Raw genomic sequence first — 19,011 nt, forward strand, 5'->3', positions numbered from 1 at the left:
CAGTAGTCTACAGCTTGATGAATATATGGACTGATTTTACCCAGTCCTCTTGTTAGGCCCAGGATAATGGTGGCTTGTAATTTCATTGGGAGGAAACAAAAAACTGTGCTGGAATTGCTGATTAATCGATCAAATCAAGGACCTGTGGGTCGCAAAAGAGCTTTTGTTTTATTATTGGCTCTGTGCCATGGCTGCAGAGGGAGAGGGAGAGAAGGACTCTGTCAGAGGACGGAGAGAATAAGAGATGAGAGCAACAGTCAGGACAGAGGGAGAGATGAGCCAATAGAGTGTGAAATTGGTAGAACAATTTTCATTGGCCCCGTCCTGGGTATGTGAAACTGGTACTCTAGGAAACGGCCAGGGACAGAGCATATATGGGCAGAACAGATGGATTCAGTCAGACAGCCCTCTGTGCATGGGAACAAGAGAGACAAAGTCAATGGTTTGATCAATATGTGGTGGCTGTTCAGAATGGAGGAGCTACTGGCTCACTTCACCAGGCAATGGGTTTGGATCAGTTAGTTGATTGATATGAATGTATGGAGCCAATAGATTTCTCTTTCATATGATAATATCATTATTAGCCCTATAGTGAGTATAATAACACAATGCATACCAAATGAATGATTTTGTAGTAGGTATAAAGTATCTATCCTAAGTAATAAAGATAACTTTCCCCATTCACATAATGACCTTTAGCTAGCATGCTTTCTGAGAACGTATGAATCATATGAGCCATGTATTACAGAATGACTTCAGCTTATTGGGTGTCTGGCTCTGTGCTCTGATTGTGAAAAGCCTTTTGATAAATGGCCCACAGAGATGGGTAATTGAAGTCAATATCCTCTTTCTTTCTTTAATTATTTATTTGGCTTTAGAAGATAATTAAAGATGATAAATGACCGTTTGAATGCCTAACCCTTCATCAGTGGAGAGGGAGTAAGGCATGTGTCAAGGAGAGAATATTAGAACAAGAGAAAACAGGAAGTAGGTACAGACCAGCACACCATTTTATATCAGTGACTGGATTGACAAATCAATGGCTGAGGTCATCATTATCGCTGACTACCAAGGCCATTTTGAAAAACGCGATTGGTCTCTGATGTGAATCATATTCTAATCATGTATATCTGAGTTGATGTAGCTCGGTGTTGGGTCCTTCGATTCAAAGCGATCACAGCTACAAGGTCTGGTTGAAAATCAACATGACGTGGATGATAACCATCTGCGTTTCATAGAAAGTTATTCTCATGAAAACCCAGTGAAAAGCTCTTGTCACGGAGACGAAGAGTAATCAAACTTTGACCTGTGGAGCTCTGGAGTCTGGTGTGTCGTCGGGAACCTGGCCAGTTCTACTCAGCAACCCATCGATCATCCGTCCTGTTTTGCTATTCTCATCAGACGCATGCAAGTAGAAACAGACCGTGTGTCTCTGGGAGGAATAAAGAGCACCACAGGTCAGAGAAATCGGAGCGCTGAACGATATGTTCATTTATCAGACTGACTCGCCAGCAGCAGTTCACACTATAGTGACATAACAAAAGGTTGTGCCTATAACACCTGGTAGACATTCAGGTAGCCGACATGAACTATTTATCATTCCAACCATCATTTGAGTGTAAAGATGATCATCCGTAGAGTTATATTTGTTCCTGGGACTCATTGTTCAACTCTGTCATGAGGTCACAGTCCCAGACCTGTGGGCTTAATAAAACCATGTAAGCTCTTTATCTTCTGATCAAATACGGGCTTTGGCTGGGGAGCAATGTACCCATGACACATGGTCTAGCAGTGACAGCTGCCCTCTGTTGCTGTCCAGTCTGTTAGTCAGAGGGACATGGGGCTGGTAAGGTAAACACAGTGACCTTAAAGGGTATCCAATGGTGACCTTCAGTGTGGCTGAGTCACCCACAGGCCCCCTCACACTGACAACACCTCATACCATGGGCCACCAGGGTGAGTCTGAATGGAGCTGAGGCACAATGAGCTTTTAGGGAGTGAGGACAGAGCTATGACAGAGACAGAGACACAGAGGGAGGGGGTTGCTATAGGACCAGACTTGTAACCAACACATACTAGCGCGTGTCCCTCTGATCCCTTTTGAGAATGCTCTGTTTAATCTATAACCATCCACTGTGGCTGTCACAATGTCAGTTTTCAGCGTTTGCGACATGCCTTTCTCTTCTAAAAATGGCAGTGGATTCATTAGCTATTCATGATGCACATGTACACAAAGAATCAGTGTGTCCTCAGTTCACCCCTTTCCCACTCTCTCCCTGGCTCAAAGCGTCATCCCCAGGGTGGGTAGATTTAGGGGCGTCAGGCAGGCTGCTGGTTCAGCAGACAGTGTAGGGGATACGCTCTGCTGGCGACAGAGACCACTCACAGCGTGGTTGTTTGTAATGCCGGGGCTACACAGACAAAGTTGGCTTGTCACATTAAAATATCAGTAACCTACAGCAGAGGGGCTGTGAAATCAAACCCAGTTAGAGATTGGGGAGCACAGCAATACTGGTTAGATATAGATGGAGGTGGTAAGAGGTGTTGGTATTAGTGGAGGGGTCATTCCTCCCATTGATGTTCAGGAATTCAAGGTACAATTGAAGTCGGCAGTTTACATACACCTTAGCCAAATTAAATTTTAACTGACAATTCTTGACATTTAATCCTAGTAAAAAATCCCTGTTTTAGATCAGTTAGAATCACCACTTTTTATTTTAAGAATGTGAAATGTCAGAATAATAGTAGAGAGAATGATTTAATTTCAGCTTTTATTTCTTTCATCACATTCCCAGTGGGTCAGAAGTTTGCATACACACTCAATTAGTATTTGGTAGCATTGTCTTTACATTGTTTAACTTAGGGCAAACGTTTCGGGTAACCTTCCACAATAATTTGGGTGAATTTTGGCCCAATCCTCCTGACAGAGCTGGTGTAACGGAGTCAGGTTTGTAGGCCTTCTTTGCTCATGCACACTTTTTCAGTTCGCCCACACATTTTCTATGGGATTGAGGTCAGGGCTTTGTGATGGCCACTCCAATACCTTGACTTTGTTGTCCTGAATCTGTTTTGCCACAACTTTGGAAGTATTGTCCATTTGGAAGACCCATTTGCGACCGAGCTTTAACTTCCTGACTGATGTCTTGAGATGTTGCTTCAACATATCCACATAAGTTTCCTGCATCATGATGCCATATATTTTGTGAAGTACACCAATCCCTCCTGCAGCAAAGCACCCCCACAACATGATGCTGCCACCCCTGTGCTTCACGGTTGGGATGGTGTTCTTCGGCTTGCAAGCCTCCCCTTTTTCCTCCAAACATAACAATGGTTCTATTTGTTTCATCAGACCAGAGGACATTTCTCCAAAAAGTACAATATTTGTCCCCATGTGCATTTGCAAACCGTAGTCTGTCTTTTTTATGGCGGTTTTGGAGCAGTAGCTTCTTCCTTGCTGAGCGGCCTTTCAGGTTCTGTCGATATAGGACTTGTTTTACTGTGGATATAGATATGTTTGTACCTGTTTCCTTCAGCATCTTCACAAGGTCCTTTGCTGTTGTACTGGGATTGATTTGCACTTTTCGCACCAAAGTACGTTCATCTCTAGGAGACAGAACGCGTCTCCTTCCTGAGAGGTATGACGGCTGCGTGGTCCCATGGTGTTTATACTTGCGTACTATTGTTGTACAGATGAATGTGGTACCTTCAGGCGTTTGGAAATTGCTTCCAAGGATGAACCAGACTTGTGGAGGTCTACCATTTATTTTCTGAAGTCTGATTTCTTTTGATTTTCCCATGATGTCAATTAAAGAGGCACTGAGTTTGAAGGTAGTCCTTGAAATAGATCCACAGGCACACCTCCAATTGACTCAAATTATGTCAATTAGCCTTTCAGAAGCTTCTAAAGCCATGACATCATTTTCTGGAATTTTCCAACCTGTATAAAAGGCAGAGTCAACTTAGTGTATGTACTTCTGACTCACTGGAATTGTGATACAGTGAATTATAAGTTAAATAATCTGTCTGTAAACAATTGTTGGAGAAATGACTTACCAAAACTATGGTTTGTTAAAAATACATTTGTGGAGTGGTTGAAAAACAAGTTTTAATGACTTCAACCTAAGTGTATGTAAACTTCCGACTTCAACTGTACGTTTTGGAGGATTTCCACAGGAAATGAAACAACCTCTGTATAATAACTCAAGGCGAGACCCAGATGCAGACGGTTGGAGTCTTAGATGTTCAATAATCAAAAAGGAGTAGGCAAGAGAAAGGTGGACGGGCAAAAGGTCAAAACCAGATCAGAGTCCAGGAGGTACAGAGAAGCAGGCAGGTTCGAGGTCAAGGCAGGCAGAATGGTCAGGCAGACGGGTACAGAGTCCAGAAACAGGCAAGGGACAAAACCGGGAGGACTAGAAGAAGGAGAAAGAGCAAAAGCAGGAGAAAGGGGAAAAACCGCTGGTTGACTTGGACATACAAGATGAACTGGCACAGAGAGACAGAAAACGAGCGACACCTGGAGGTGGTGGAGACAATAATGAGGACAGGTGAAACGAAGACAGTGTCACACCCTGATATCTTCCACAGGAATGTTGAGGACCTCTTAACAGCATCAGAATGTTGTCTCCATTTTAGGAGAAAAGGTTATCCAAACACAGAGGGGCCACATTACAAGATGTTTCCATCTGGACTCAAATAGCTTCCTACCCAGAGACCCTCATTGTGTTGACTCTGTGTGTTACATCCCTCCGGATGATATACCTTCTGGTGTCACTGTGTCATGTCAGCTATGTCACCTATCCCCAAATAACTTTGTGATTTAATTTCCCATACATTCAAGGGTTGAGAGAGTGCCTGTCACATCATTCCGACAGGTCCTGTTCCATTACATTTTTGGGGCTGATAGCCACTTAGATATACTGGCATGCCTCCAACACCCACTAAAGAGCTTCATCAGAGTCAATCTATGGAGTTGAGTTACTGTGTGTCCAGTCCACAGAGCAGGTTCTTGTTGGAGGAGATGGTGAATAGATGCTGAGTCATGAGTGGGCTGAGGGGGTGAATAATGAGAGGCAAAAGGAGAATCATGAGGATAGCAGCTGCAGCAGGTATTTCTCTGGCATTTCTCTATTTCTCTGGCAGAGCACTGATCTATCTAGCATCTGTCTCTATCTATGCTTCTAGCCCTGGTCCTGGAGAGCTACCCTCCTGTAGGCTTTTACTACAACCGCAGTTGTAACCTCGCTGATTCAGCTTTTCAACCAGCTAATTATTAGAATCAGGTGCGCTTGATTCAGGTGCGCTTGCGCTCCAGGAACAGGGTTGGAACAGGGCCTTTGGTCTAATGCTTTAATATTTCATCATTTATGCCCGCTGAATTCATATTCATTAATAAATAGGCCTGTTTAATTTTGTCTGGCTTGCCGTTCCAAATGAAATGGAATATTGATTTAATTTAGTAGCCCCCAATTGTAGCTAGCTAGGGATCTTATCATACCGCCGTTGAGAGAATAAAAGGTTATTATTACATTATTATGCACAAGTTTCAGAGCAGCTGTATATCCAGCTACATCTGCGACTTAAGCCCAGTACTCTTTAACCTCATCCGTTGCCTGTGTTTACTGGATTAAACACTTGCCTTGCAGCATGGAGAAAGACGCTTGCCAAGTTGGTGGCTTTCATCTGGGTTTCCCTGCAACTGGGTGTTCAACTTTAGTAGTTCTGTCGTATTGAATATCTTGTTTTTCAATATATGGATGAAATTAGGGCATGATTTGATAATATCAAGCACCTCCTCAACCACCGAGCCAGGGTGTCAGAGCAGTCCTCTGTGGATCCTAGGATTTGTAGTCATGGCTGCCCTCAGAGTTTAGGACTAGGCATGTCCAATCTGCTATGGATCGAAATCTCTTTTGAAATGAAATGCGTGTTAAGATCTGACCCTGACACAGCAAGACTGTCTCTCATACGGCTAGAGTCTTTATGAATGGGCTGTAAGGCTGATCTGATCACACTCCTTAGTGTCTGCTGGGGCAGAACAGGACCCCACTGTCACTGCAGGCCAGAGGACTCCTGTTGACATAAACACTGCATGGGGGGGGGGTGTTCATTTCTTGTCTGGATGTCATGAAATGGCCCGTGTGTGTGTGTGTGTGTGTGTGTGTGTGTGTGTGTGTGTGTGTGTGTGTGTGTGTGTGTGTGTGTGTGTGTGTGTGTGTGTGTGTGTGTGTGTGTGTGTGTGTGTGTGTGCATTATCTGTAGAGGTATAGACTGATTCTGACTGTCTTTTTTTGTTGTTTTTTTTCCCCACAGATCGTGAAGACCAATCAATCCTTTGCACGTGAGTATCCTACTACTCTGTTGGGATCATTTCTCTAGACATCCTTTCCACTCACATTTCACTGACACATTTTACATGATTGAAAACATTTAGCTTTTCAAATCAAATTGTATTTGACACATGCGCTGAATACAACAGGTGTAGGCCTTACTTTACCGTACCAAGACCTTAACCAACAATGCAGTTCAAGAAATAGAGTAAAGACCATTTTTCCTCAATAAACTAAAGTATAAAATAAAAAGTCACACAATAAGATTACATAACAATAACGAGGCTATAATACAGGGGGTACCGGTACCGAGTCAATGTGCAGGGGTACAGGTTAGTTGACGTAATCAAATGGTGGTAATGACATTGACTAAATTTACCATATCAAAAAATGTGTTATGTGTATGTTTCAGTGTTCCACATCAGAGGTGTATTATCAGCCCAATCGTTTATCTAAACTGCATTATGCTAATGCACCTGATGACGCCTGAGGATGTTCAGAGGCCTCTGCTCTGCTCCGTCAGTATGCTAGCTGTCCTGCTCCTGAAACATTACCTCATTAAACTGCCCAGTAAGGTAAACGGATCGCCTCAGCCTGCCAAGTCCTGCTCTGACACCATCTCTCAAAGAGGACTCAGAGGGTAGAGGTTGTTTTTTTAAGGTGGGCCGATTCCAGAGGAGACTCAGCGGCTTTATGAGCTGGAAAAGTAACCTGTCTGGCGCTGAGACTGATGTGGCTGCACCTTAAGTAGGGTCTCAGTGACGTGCCCCCTCTTTTCCTTGAGTTCACTTTTGGAGATTTCCTCCATGCAGAGTTGCACCCCGGTCACTCCTTTCAGATTTACAGTCGAGCTCTTAGACTCGGGGAAGAAGGCAGAACAAGCCTACAGTATGTGGGAGTGAAGTGGGCAGCATTAGCATCTGTTAGTTGGTCAGAATGGGAGTTATACTGAAGTGATTAGCAAGGTCCTGCCATCCTGCTGGTTCTCAATTATGGACTAGATCTAAAAAGCTTTATGATGTAGTTATGGAACTGAGTTGGCATTTGAGAAACTTTGCAGAGTAGAGGGAGTTATGAGTGTGGTTTGGTACACGGTCTTCAAACAATTACACCCCCTGTTGGCCAGGATGCTACTTGCCGAGTTCTTGAGTGCTATATGCCAATGATCTCATTTAGACCCTCCCATTATCACAGAAATAAGCACACCAATCTTACACCATCTTATAAAGTTGTCATGTCCAATCAGAAACCTACTCTGTTGTACTATCTGAGAGAGAATCCAGTCTTCCTGTCATTGAAAACCAGTGAGAACTGGTTTACATGCCAGTCCACATGATGATTAAGTAATTTGGTTTACAGAACAGGAAGTGATCCACTGGGCCACAGACCTGTGGAATCTCTCACCTTAAGAGTGTGACACACTGCTGACCTGGCTACCTTGTGCTTGAACAAGAAGAGTGACTAATACAGAAAGTCAGTCTGCTTGGAATGAAGAAAAGTATGTCCCATGCCCAAATCTGATGTTGTCATTTCAACCTAAAACATCTCACTGTTCTCACAATTGTAATGTGACATCAAATTAATCTGAAATGGCATTTGATTAACATATATTACACTATACCCCCACACCACCCATATACAAAGTGTAGAGGAGGAGACTCACATTGAGTTGCACTCTGGCCATTTATCCATTAAGACAGCATTCTGTGTGGAGAGCTAATAGCTGGCTATGGTAAAGCCACGGGTATGTGGCTGTGTGCTGGTTCTGGAGGGGAGTGAGAGTTGGGTCCTGGCGGAGCTGTGGACGTCCCTGTCATTAGAGCCGGGCCAAAATCAGAGCCTAGAAACCCTGGAGACCTGCCCACCCAACCACAGGACCCTGGAGTTAAAATCAGATGGAGCAGAGCAGGCAAAACAAACAACAGTATCAGACTCTCTCCAGTCTATAGTATGTCCCAGGGCTGAGCAGAGACATCCCATCGGACATGATGAGCCTATGGGCTGGGCTGGGTCGTTTATGTGTTTTGACTGAACTTGGTTGAGATTATATGTGGAAGCCTTCCAGGAAGCTTGGCTTTGTCTGACAACTAAAGGCACAGTTATAACAGTAGACAAAGAGTTATATAAGTATTTGCTGGAAGTGTTCAACAGTGCTGAAATGTTATTTATTTTATGAGGCCTGCTTGGTAGTAGACTAGACCAGTTTCTTTGCTCTCCCTCATCCCTCCACCCCACCCCCCTCTCTCTCTCCCCATCCTCTCTTCCTCCTCTGTTTAATCTGATATGTATTGGTCCTGTCTGTCTCCTCCTCACACAGAGGCGAGTCGGGTGCCGGCAAGACAGAAAACACCAAAAAGGTCATCCAGTACCTGGCCCACGTCGCCTCGTCACACAAAGGACGCAAAGACCACAACATTCCTGTGAGTGTTTCCATTCCCTCCTTCCCTGTTCCCTTCCTGAACTCCTCCTGTTAAACCCTCCAATGTGTCCATGCCGGACCCAAAGGCCGAGGCTTTACCACAGTGTGTACTCCACTTACTTCTAAACAATGTGTTCTAGTTTAATGACCACTGATGCTAATGGCTAACGCAGCTCCTCTAATAGAGTCTAATCAGTTTGTTGTTGTGTACCGCCTGAACCTGAACGGTCTCCGCTCCAGCTCTGTGGTGCTCAGTGCCACTCTGTCAGAGCCTAATGTTAGCAGGATAATGTTAGCAGGATAATGTTAGCAGGATAATGTTAGCAGGATAATGTTAGTCACCAGTAGGTTCACTGCTTATGGCTTGTGTTTGACATAAGCACCTCCAGGTCTAACCCTTCCCTTTGTTTATTACCTGAAACAAACAGCCCGAATCCCCTAAAGCGTTGAACAAGCTCCAGGCAAGTGTTTCCCCACTTTCTAAAACACTTGTGCTCAGTTTGGATGTTTTTGCATGCCCTTCCCGAAATCAAACTGTACTGTCTTTTCCCATGAACTTATCTCTGCTGGTATATGTGGTATTTGTTTGTGCTGGCAAAACGTTTAAGTCTGCTATCAAACCGACAGACTTGTATTACATTGTCTTTTATCAGTTGTTTTGGGTTTATTTGAAGGAAATGCCCAACAGTGTCAACATACAGTAAGCCTTAAAAAGGGAAAACAATATTTTGTCATTTAAAACACAGGGGCTGTTAATTTGCAGTGACCTTACAATAACTAACCCCATATGCATGTGCTTTTTGTGGTTAGGTTCTAGTCATATTTATCTTTGTTATTCCCACTTTGAATGTACATGGCAATGAGAGGATTTGGTGTGAACTGTGAAATCACATCAGACTGTGGCTCTCCAAACCCTCTTCCACAACAGCCCTCTAATATCTCAACCATTCTCCTTTATTCAAGCTAGTGTTTCATTTGATTAGCTCAGAAAGCCTGTGGCATAGCTTCGAATACCTTTCATGCACGGTTCATGCCCACGGCCACACGAATACGGTTTGTGTCCATAATAACACCTGACTACTCATTCACACACCGTGGATTCCTGTAGGATGTCCTACAGTACAGTCTTGTGAGTAGCTGTTGCTTTTGATTGTTCCTAATCAATAAGCACATGTTGGGTCAGTGATGTGGGAATGCTTGGACCTTCCCATCTCCATCACGATCCTCACCTGGACATCTTGGGGAATGAAATGAAGCTACTATTGTCTCTCTGCTGCATAACATGGGCATGCCCTCAGTAACAATGGAGGCTCACTTGGGACTAATACACCGTGCAGAATGTTTCAGCTTGATTCACGATCCACTGTTCCCCCACAGAGACTTCTAACATTACATCATTCTTTCCAACTGAATACTCCACTGTGGATACTTCTGTGTATAAATGAGATATTTACTGGCCCTCATTGTCCCCCCACTCAGTTTGCCCAGGAGCTATTTTTCTTTCCCAAAACCTTTTTTTCCCCCTCAGTAAAGCTATGCTTTGCTGAAGCAGATGCTGCTATGATTAAACCCCCCCCCCCAAAAAAAAATGTACACTCACCCAGTTTGTGTATATGTACTACACAGTGTTGATGTGTGGCGATATCCTGGCTGTAACTCTGTACCTGAGTCCCTGTGCCAGAATACACCAGTCCACTATAGCCCACTGCCCTCCCACACCACGCTGCCTCTGTGTCCAGCTAGGAACCCTATGAGCACGGGCCAGAGGAATGTGGAGCGAGGGGATGATGGAAGGGAGGAGAGGGGAGGCTGGGGTCCAAGTAGCAGCTCTGATAGAAGAGTGGGCCCCAGACACCCAGTAGCCAGGAACTTGGGGCTTTTTTTGTGGGGCAGAGCAGTGGAAGTATTGCATTGATCTGATACAATGTGTTTGCATTAGGGAGGTATTGTGCAGTGTAGTAGGTAAAGGATAAGAGAGGGAGTGAAAATGTCCACATCACCCTTCCCTAGCGTCCAGCCATCAGGAGAGAGCGGTTTGACTGGAGCAGCTCTCTGACTCTGATCCAGACAGTGGGAGGAGGAACTCAATACCTCCATGTGATCTGTACAGTTTAGATCTGATTTCCACCCTGAGTTGAAATCCTGAAAGAAAAATAGTCCTCACGTTGTGTTCTGCCCCGCCAGGCACCCCGACTCCAGTCTCATTCCTGCAAATAATTTATATGTGGGGTCATTGGGGCTAATTAAACACAAGCTACCTCGATGATGCTCCCATCTCTTACATTGACATGTTTAACAATTCAGAAAACTTTTAGTCAAGAATGTGTCTTGTCTGGAACCAGGGATTTAGTGTATGTATGCTCTGTAGTGCTTTTCTCAAACTCTAGAAACCTGAGTTATAGGATGTGCTTCAGGGTTGGCGGCGACACATCTACACGGTAGAGGCTGCAGTATGTTTAAGTGGGCCAGACCCCAGTCCTTCTGGCAGCAGCCCTACTTCTCTCTGCACCAATCTCTCACTCACCCGTATGTAGGCTGAGCCTGTCCCACATATCTGTGGTGGGGCTGGGCAGCGCTACCCCCCAACCTTTAAAATCACAGAAAACTCTGGCCCACTGGGTCATCAAAAACCAGGCCCCAGTGTCCCATCACCGTAGAGAAACCAGGGCGGTACAGGCTGGCTGGTTGCAGTGCTATTTCTGTTGTGCCCACAGAGCCAGCGCCCTGGTTAGAGCGGGTAAAGGGGGCGAGGTGCGGGATGGTGGAATGCCCCCACCGCTCGAGGATTTGGGAAGTAGCCACCGCCCCGTCACAGCAGTGCCTCCCAGAAGTGGAGGGTGCATGTGAGCAGCGTCACAACCACAGGAATGTTCTCACCACCCCACAATCTCACTTTAGTTACTGCAGGCAGTGCTGCTTTTTACCCTCTGTCCTCTCTGTATGTGGGGAAGAAGTAGACTAGTGGCCTCTCAAACCCTGTGAGACAGTTGGCTATGCCCTGTGGTTGGCTATGCCCTGTGGTTGGCTATGCCCTGTGGTTGGCTATGCCCTGTGGTTGGCTATGCCCTGTGGCTGGCTATGCCCTGTGGTTGGCTATGCCCTGTGGCTGGCTATGCCCTGTGGCTGGCTATGCCCTGTGGTTGGCTATGTCCTGCGGTTGGCTATGTCCTGCGGTTGGCTATGTCCTGCGGTTGGCTATGTCCTGCGGTTGGCTATGCCCTGCGGTTGGCTATGCCCTGTGGCTGGCTATGCCCTGTGGCTGGCTATGCCCTGTGGCTGGCTATGCCCTGTGGCTGGCTATGCCCTGTGGCTGGCTATGCCCTGTGGTTGGCTATGTCCTGTGGTTGGCTATGCCCTGTGGTTGGCTATGCCCTGTGGCTGGCTATGCCCTGTGGCTGGCTATGCCCTGTGGCTGGCTATGCCCTGCGGTTGGCTATGCCCTGCGGTTGGCTATGCCCTGCGGCTGGCTATGCCCTGCGGTTGGCTATGCCCTGCGGCTGGCTATGCCCTGCGGCTGGCTATGCCCTGCGGCTGGCTATGCCCTGTGGCTGGCTATGCCCTGTGGCTGGCTATGCCCTCCAACCTGTGATGGTCATGACCAGCATATAAACAGCATATAAACCTCTGTCTACATGATTCCTACAGTAGGCTTGTATTCGCTCTGCTCAATAGCTCGAATTGATCAGTTGGTGTATGTTTTGACATAATATTATTAAACTGTATAATATAATAAACTGAATCATATTTAGATGTTAATATGAGCATAACACGACCGCCACATCTGATTTAAGAGCATTATGATCAGGCCCTTTGAGGAGGATTCTAGTGCTGCACCATTTTGTGTTCAGTCAAACAAACATTATTTTTCTGTCCAAAGACTGGTATTGATATTGAGGAATGCATTATTAAAGAAAGCCTCAGTCAAGAGTGCACTGAATCTTCCGTTTTGCAGATGAGCTGGACCATATGGTTTACATTTAGTGTTTCTCAACATTGTATGAAATAATTGGGTACAATGTCGTCTTACTGACATCATACTTTTAATGGGTTATTCATTCATTAGAAATATAGCAGATGTCTACTGCATAACAGAGGCTCCATTCTCACACTCTCTTTACTTCCCATGTCCACCCTGTGGTGAAAGCAAAGGCACTTGTCCATACCGATTTTAATGCATCTTTCATTAGCGGTTCATGGCTGGTTTAGGTGGTGGCGGTATTAACTGGCTCGATATCACTCAGTTTCTCCCTCACTTTACAGGGCGAGCTGGAACGTCAGCTTCTGCAAGCCAACCCCATCCTTGAATCCTTTGGCAATGCCAAGACGGTGAAAAACGACAACTCGTCACGTTTCGTAAGTTTAAAAAGCTACACTTGGGTAAAAATGGACTTGAATGTGACAGCTGTACTGTATGTTTTATGTACACATTTGTAGACTGTCTATAAACGGTCCCTCTGTGTAAATAGGTATTGTAGGACCTGGCTCTCCAGAATACAGTGAAAAGGTGTGTGAAGGAGAACACTGTCTGCTAAAGAGCACGGCAATGTGCTTTCCATGTTCCATAATCCTGGCATACACACACACACACACACACACACACACACACACAGTGTATCCCCACTTCCGACCAGACCTGACATTCTACATCACGGATGTCTGAGGCTTTCATTACATACAGTCGAGAAGAACTACTGAATATAAGATCAGCGTCAACTCACCATCAGTACGACCAAGAATATGTTTTTCGCGACGCGGATCCTGTGTTCTGCCTTTACAAGCAGGACAACAGAATGGATCCCATGCAGCGACCCCCAAAAAAAACGACTCCGGAAAAGAGGGAAACGAGGCGGTCTTCTGGTCAGACTCCGGAGACGGGCACACCGTGCACCACTCCCTAGCATTCTTCTTGCCAAAGTCCAGTCTCTTGACAACAAGGTTGATGAAATCCGAGCAAGGGTAGCATTCCAGAGGGACATCAGAGACTGTAACGTTATTTGCTTCACGGAAACATGGCTCACTGGAGAGACGCCATCCGAGGCGATGCAGCCAACGGGTTTCTCCACGCATCGCGCCGACAGAAACAAACAACTTTCTGGTAAGAAGAGGGGCGGGGGCGTATGCCTTATGACTAACGAGACATGGTGTGATGAAAGAAACATACAGGAACTCAAATCCTTCTGTTCACCTGATTTAGAATTCCTCACAATCAAATGTAGACCGCATTATCTACCAAAAGAATTCTCTTCGATTATAATCACAGCCGTATATATCCCCCCCAAGCAGACACATCGATGGCTCTGAACAAACTTTATTTAACTCTTTGCAAACTGGAAACCATTTATCCGGAGGCTGCATTCATTGTAGCTGGGGATGATTTTAACAAGGCTAATCTGAAAACAAGACTCCCTAAATTTTATCAGCATATCGATTGCGCAACCAGGGGTGGAAAAACCTTGGATCATTGTTACTCTAACTTCCGCGACGCATATAAGGCCCTGCCCCGCCCCCCTTTCGGAAAAGCTGACCACGACTCCATTTTGTCGATCCCTGCCTACAGACAGAAACTAAAACAAGAGGCTCCCACGCTGAGGTCTGTCCAACGTTGGTCCAACCAAGCTGACTCCACACTCCAAGACTGCTTCCATCACGTGGACCGGGATATGTTTCGTATTGCGTCAGATAACAATATTGACGAATATGCTGATGATGGTGTGCGAGTTCATTAGAACGTGCGTTGAAGATGTCGTTCCCATAGCAACGATTAAAACATTCCCTAACCAGAAACCGTGGATTGATGGCAGCATTCGCGTGAAACTGAAAGCGCGAACCACTGCTTTTAATCAGGGCAAGGTGTCTGGTAACATGACCGAATACAAACAGTGCAGCTATTCCCTCCGCAAGGCTATCAAACAAGCTAAGCGTCAGTACAGAGACAAAGTAGAATCTCAATTCAACGGCTCAGACACAAGAGGCATGTGGCAGGGTCTACAGTCAATCACGGACTACAGGAAGAAATCCAGCCCAGTCACGGACCAGGATGTCTTGCTCCCAGGCAGACTAAATAACTTTTTGGCCCGCTTTGAGGACAATACAGTGCCACTGACACGGCCTGCAACGAAAACATGCAGTCTCTCCTTCACTGCAGCCGAGGTGTTAACCCTCGCAAGGCTGCAGGCCCAGACGGCATCCCCAGCCGCGCCCTCAGAGCATGCGCAGACCAGCTGGCCGGTGTGTTTACGGACATATTCAATCAATCCCTATACCAGTCTGCTGTTCCCACATGCTTCAAGAGGGCCACCATTGTTCCTGTTCCCAAGAAAGCTAAGGTAACTGAGCTAAACGACTACCGCCCCGTAGCACTCACTTCCGTCATCATGACGTGCTTTGAGACTAGTCAAGGACCATATCACCTCCACCCTACCGGACACCCTAGACCCACTCCAATTTGCTTACCGCCCAAATAGGTCCACAGACGATGCAATATCAACCACACTGCACACTGCCCTAACCCATCTGGACAAGAGGAATACCTATGTGAGAATGCTGTTCATCGACTACAGCTCGGCATTCAACACCATAGTACCCTCCAAGCTTGTCATCAAGCTCGAGACCCTGGGTCTCGACCCCGCCCTGTGCAACTGGGTACTGGACTTCCTGACGGGCCGCCCCCAGGTGGTGAGGGTAGGCAACAACATCTCCTCCCCGCTGATCCTCAACACTGGGGCCCCACAAGGGTGCGTTCTGAGTCCTCTCCTGTACTCCCTGTTCACCCACGACTGCGTGGCCACGCACGCCTCCAACTCAATCATCAAGTTTGCGGACGACACAACAGTGGTAGGCTTGATTACCAACAACGACGAGATGGCCTACAGGGAGGAGGTGAGGGCCCTCGGAGTGTGGTGTCAGGAAAATAACCTCACACTCAACGTCAACAAAACTAAGGAGATGATTGTGGACTTCAGGAAACAGCAGAGGGAACACCCCCCTATCCACATCGATGGAACAGTAGTGGCGAGGGTAGCAAGTTTTAAGTTCCTCGGCATACACATCACAGACAAACTGAATTGGTCCACTCACACAGACCGCATCGTGAAGAAGGCGCAGCAGCGCCTCTTCAACCTCAGGAGGCTGAAGAAATTCGGCTTGTCACCTAAAGCACTCACAAACTTCTACAGATGCACAATCGAGAGCATCCTGGCGGGCTGTATCACCGCCTGGTACGGCAACTGCTCCGCCCTCAACCGTAAGGCTCTCCAGAGGGTAGTGAGGTCCGCACAACGCATCACCGGGGGCAAACTACCTGCCCTCCAGGACACCTACACCACCCGATGTTACAGGAAGGCCATAAAGATCATCAAGGACATCAACCACCCGAGCCACTGCCTGTTCACCCCGCTATCATCCAGAAGGCGAGGTCAGTACAGGTGCATCAAAGCTGGGACAAGAGACTGAAAAACAGCTTCTATCTCAAGGCCATCAGACTGTTAAACAGCCACCACTAACATTGAGTGGCTGCTGCCAACACACTGACACTGATTCAACTCCAGCCACTTTAATAATGGGAATTGATGGGAAATTATGTAAATATATCACTAGCCACTTTAAACAATGCTACCTTATATAATGTTACTTACCCTACATTATTCATCTCATATGCATACGTATATACTGTACTCTATATCATCGACTGCATCCTTATGTAATACATGTATCACTAGCTACTTTAACTATGCCACTTTGTTTACATACTCATCTCATATGTATATACTGTACTCGATACCATCTACTGTATCTTGCCTATGCTGCTCTGTACCATCACTCATTCATATATCCTTATGTACATATTCTTTATCCCCTTACACTGTGTATTAGACAGTAGTTTTGGAATTGTTAGTTAGATTACTTGTTGGTTATCACTGCATTGTCGGAACTAGAAGCACAAGCATTTCGCTACACTCGCATTAACATCTGCTAACCATGTGTATGTGACAAATACATTTTGATTTGATTTGAAGTGATACTGTTGACTCAGTGGGGACTGTGTTTTGGGCTCACAGCGGCCTACAATGTCACACAATGTCACACAATGTTTAGAACTGCTGCCTTATACATTTTGTATCCCTCCCTGCAGGGCAAGTTCATCAGAGTCAACTTTGACGTGACCGGCTACATTGTTGGGGCCAATATCGAGACCTGTATCCTCAAAGATGGGAGACTGGGAAGTGAAGGGGGAAGGGATGCAGGAGTCTGCAGATGTACATACATAGTCGGGATTTGGCTCAAGGGGCTCTGGGATTTGTGCCACACTTCAATGCAGAGTGCTCACCAGATAGTGGATAGACTTAGGTTCTTAGAGCTAGATATATTCATACTCAGCCTTTGTTTATTCATGTTTAGGTTTAATTTGGAGAATACTGGTTTTCGTTTTCTAAGATTGAATTATATCTGGTCGTTATGCTTGTGAGATATGTCAAATTTGTGTCCCTCAAGAATAGCATGTTGTGCAAGATTTGGCGTTGCAGAAAGTGTGATTTATAAAGCAGTGTGATGTGTGCTATACAGGCATTCCTCTTTCTGAGATGGTGGTAGTCAAGGTTTCTGGAAACACTGACTAAATAGCAACCCACTCAGTGGGCATTTCAGTCTCCTGTAAAACTAAGGTCCAGTGATGTGCTCAGTTGAGCTCTTGCCTGAAGCCCAAAATGGTCGCTCTTTAGACAAAACACCCTGTATTCAGACACAAGTGATCAGAAACACATGACTTTACCGTTTTAGGGCCAGAAAATTATGCCCAGTATCTCTAGATTGGGACCGCATTTAACATATTAAAGTCTATTGAGATTGGCATTAACAGAAATAAACACTTATTATTTTACAGTATATCATACGAGTATAGCAAGAAGCAGCAATTCATACCAATCCATTGTATGTTTGAGAAGATTCTGCTAGGCATGACACAATAACCAGTAAGCCATTTACCAGCACAGGAATGATGGCATTGCTCCTTTGGACCTTGACTCCCTGACTACCAGATCTCCTGGAGAAGTCCAGGGCCGTTCGCCAGGCCAAAGACGAGAGGACCTTCCATGTCTTCTACCAGCTTCTGGCAGGAGCCGGGGAGCACCTCAAAAGTCACTATTTTATACACCATTCCAATTATAATGATTGTCAGTCGTGTCTCCTGCAAGAAGAATCACAACTATGTCTATTCTTTTCAGTTTTTCAGTGCTCTGCGCCAGAAATGGCTCGCCATAAATAATACCATTTCATTATTTCTCCTCATGTTATAAGTCTTGGCTGTTCTGTTACACTACTGGTCTTTGATTTGTCTCCCCCTACCCCTCTCCTTTCAGCCGACCTGCTCCTGGAAGGCTTCAACAACTACCGCTTCCTGTCCAACGGCAACATTACCATCCCTGGCCAGCAGGACAAGGACAACTTCCAGGAGACCATGGATGCCATGCACATCATGAGCTTCTCCCATGAGGAGATCGTATGTGAGTATACACACCCTAGACCATACATGTCATATCAATGTCTGTCCTCGCCTCTTGTCTGATTCACTCTCCCTTGTGGTTGCAGGCATGCTGAAGGTGGTGTCTGCAGTACTACAGTTTGGTAATGTTGTCTTCAAGAAGGAGAGGAACACAGACCAGGCCTCCATGCCTGAGAACACAGGTGATGCTATACACTCAGAGGACATACATAATCCAACCAACACTCCAGGACTTTGAAATCATCCAGCTTAAGTTTGACCATTTCTCACCACACAGCTGAAAAAACATTGTCCCAGTTTACAGTGAGCTGATTCTCTGGGCTGCAAGTCTTCAACATTGATCATCCTCCCACAATATGCTGCTCAGTCTCAAAAACAGTCCACTCACTTGGTCCACATAACTTACTGCGGAACAGCTTCATTAAAATTATGCTGTAATCAGTATTGTAATCAGTATTGGGTCTTAGTATTTTACTTCAGAAGGAGATGGCTAGTATTTCTTTCTGGCACGTTGCTCTGCATTAATGGTCAGTTGATAACGGTAAACCATGCAGTTTGGTTGTCATTAGGAAAATGGATGTGTCTCTGCTGAGATTTATCCTTGGTGATTTTGACTGATGACTCATACATCAGACTGTGGCCATATCCTTGGGTAGCTGGGGTGAAATGTAGCGGTAGTGCTTTACTGAGGTCTTTCATGACATATTCCTGTCTGACATTTCCCCAACTGTTTTGAATTGAGACTGGTTGCATACAAAGCTCTCTAT

The 19,011-nt window shown here is 45.7% G+C and overlaps 1 protein-coding gene across 6 annotated transcripts in view; it reads left to right on the forward strand.

Annotated features, from left to right (window-relative positions):
- The window catches only part of LOC118365503 (myosin-10), a 96,763-nt gene that overhangs the window by 25,338 nt on the left and 52,414 nt on the right, over positions 1-19,011 (forward strand). For 5 of the 6 annotated variants that reach the window (XM_052491177.1, XM_052491176.1, XM_052491178.1 and 2 more), the window contains exons 4-11: positions 6,313-6,340; positions 8,647-8,749; positions 9,177-9,209; positions 13,009-13,101; positions 16,880-16,943; positions 17,781-17,879; positions 18,102-18,245; positions 18,331-18,426. In XM_052491177.1, coding sequence (XP_052347137.1) covers positions 6,313-6,340; positions 8,647-8,749; positions 9,177-9,209; positions 13,009-13,101; positions 16,880-16,943; positions 17,781-17,879; positions 18,102-18,245; positions 18,331-18,426 — 660 coding nt within the window. The remainder of the gene's footprint in view (positions 1-6,312; positions 6,341-8,646; positions 8,750-9,176; positions 9,210-13,008; positions 13,102-16,879; positions 16,944-17,780; positions 17,880-18,101; positions 18,246-18,330; positions 18,427-19,011) is intronic. The other variant, XM_052491175.1, reaches the window with a different exon arrangement.

Source organism: Oncorhynchus keta, chromosome 32, assembly GCF_023373465.1.
Source record: "Oncorhynchus keta strain PuntledgeMale-10-30-2019 chromosome 32, Oket_V2, whole genome shotgun sequence".
NCBI classification, from domain to species: Eukaryota; Metazoa; Chordata; class Actinopteri; order Salmoniformes; family Salmonidae; genus Oncorhynchus; species Oncorhynchus keta.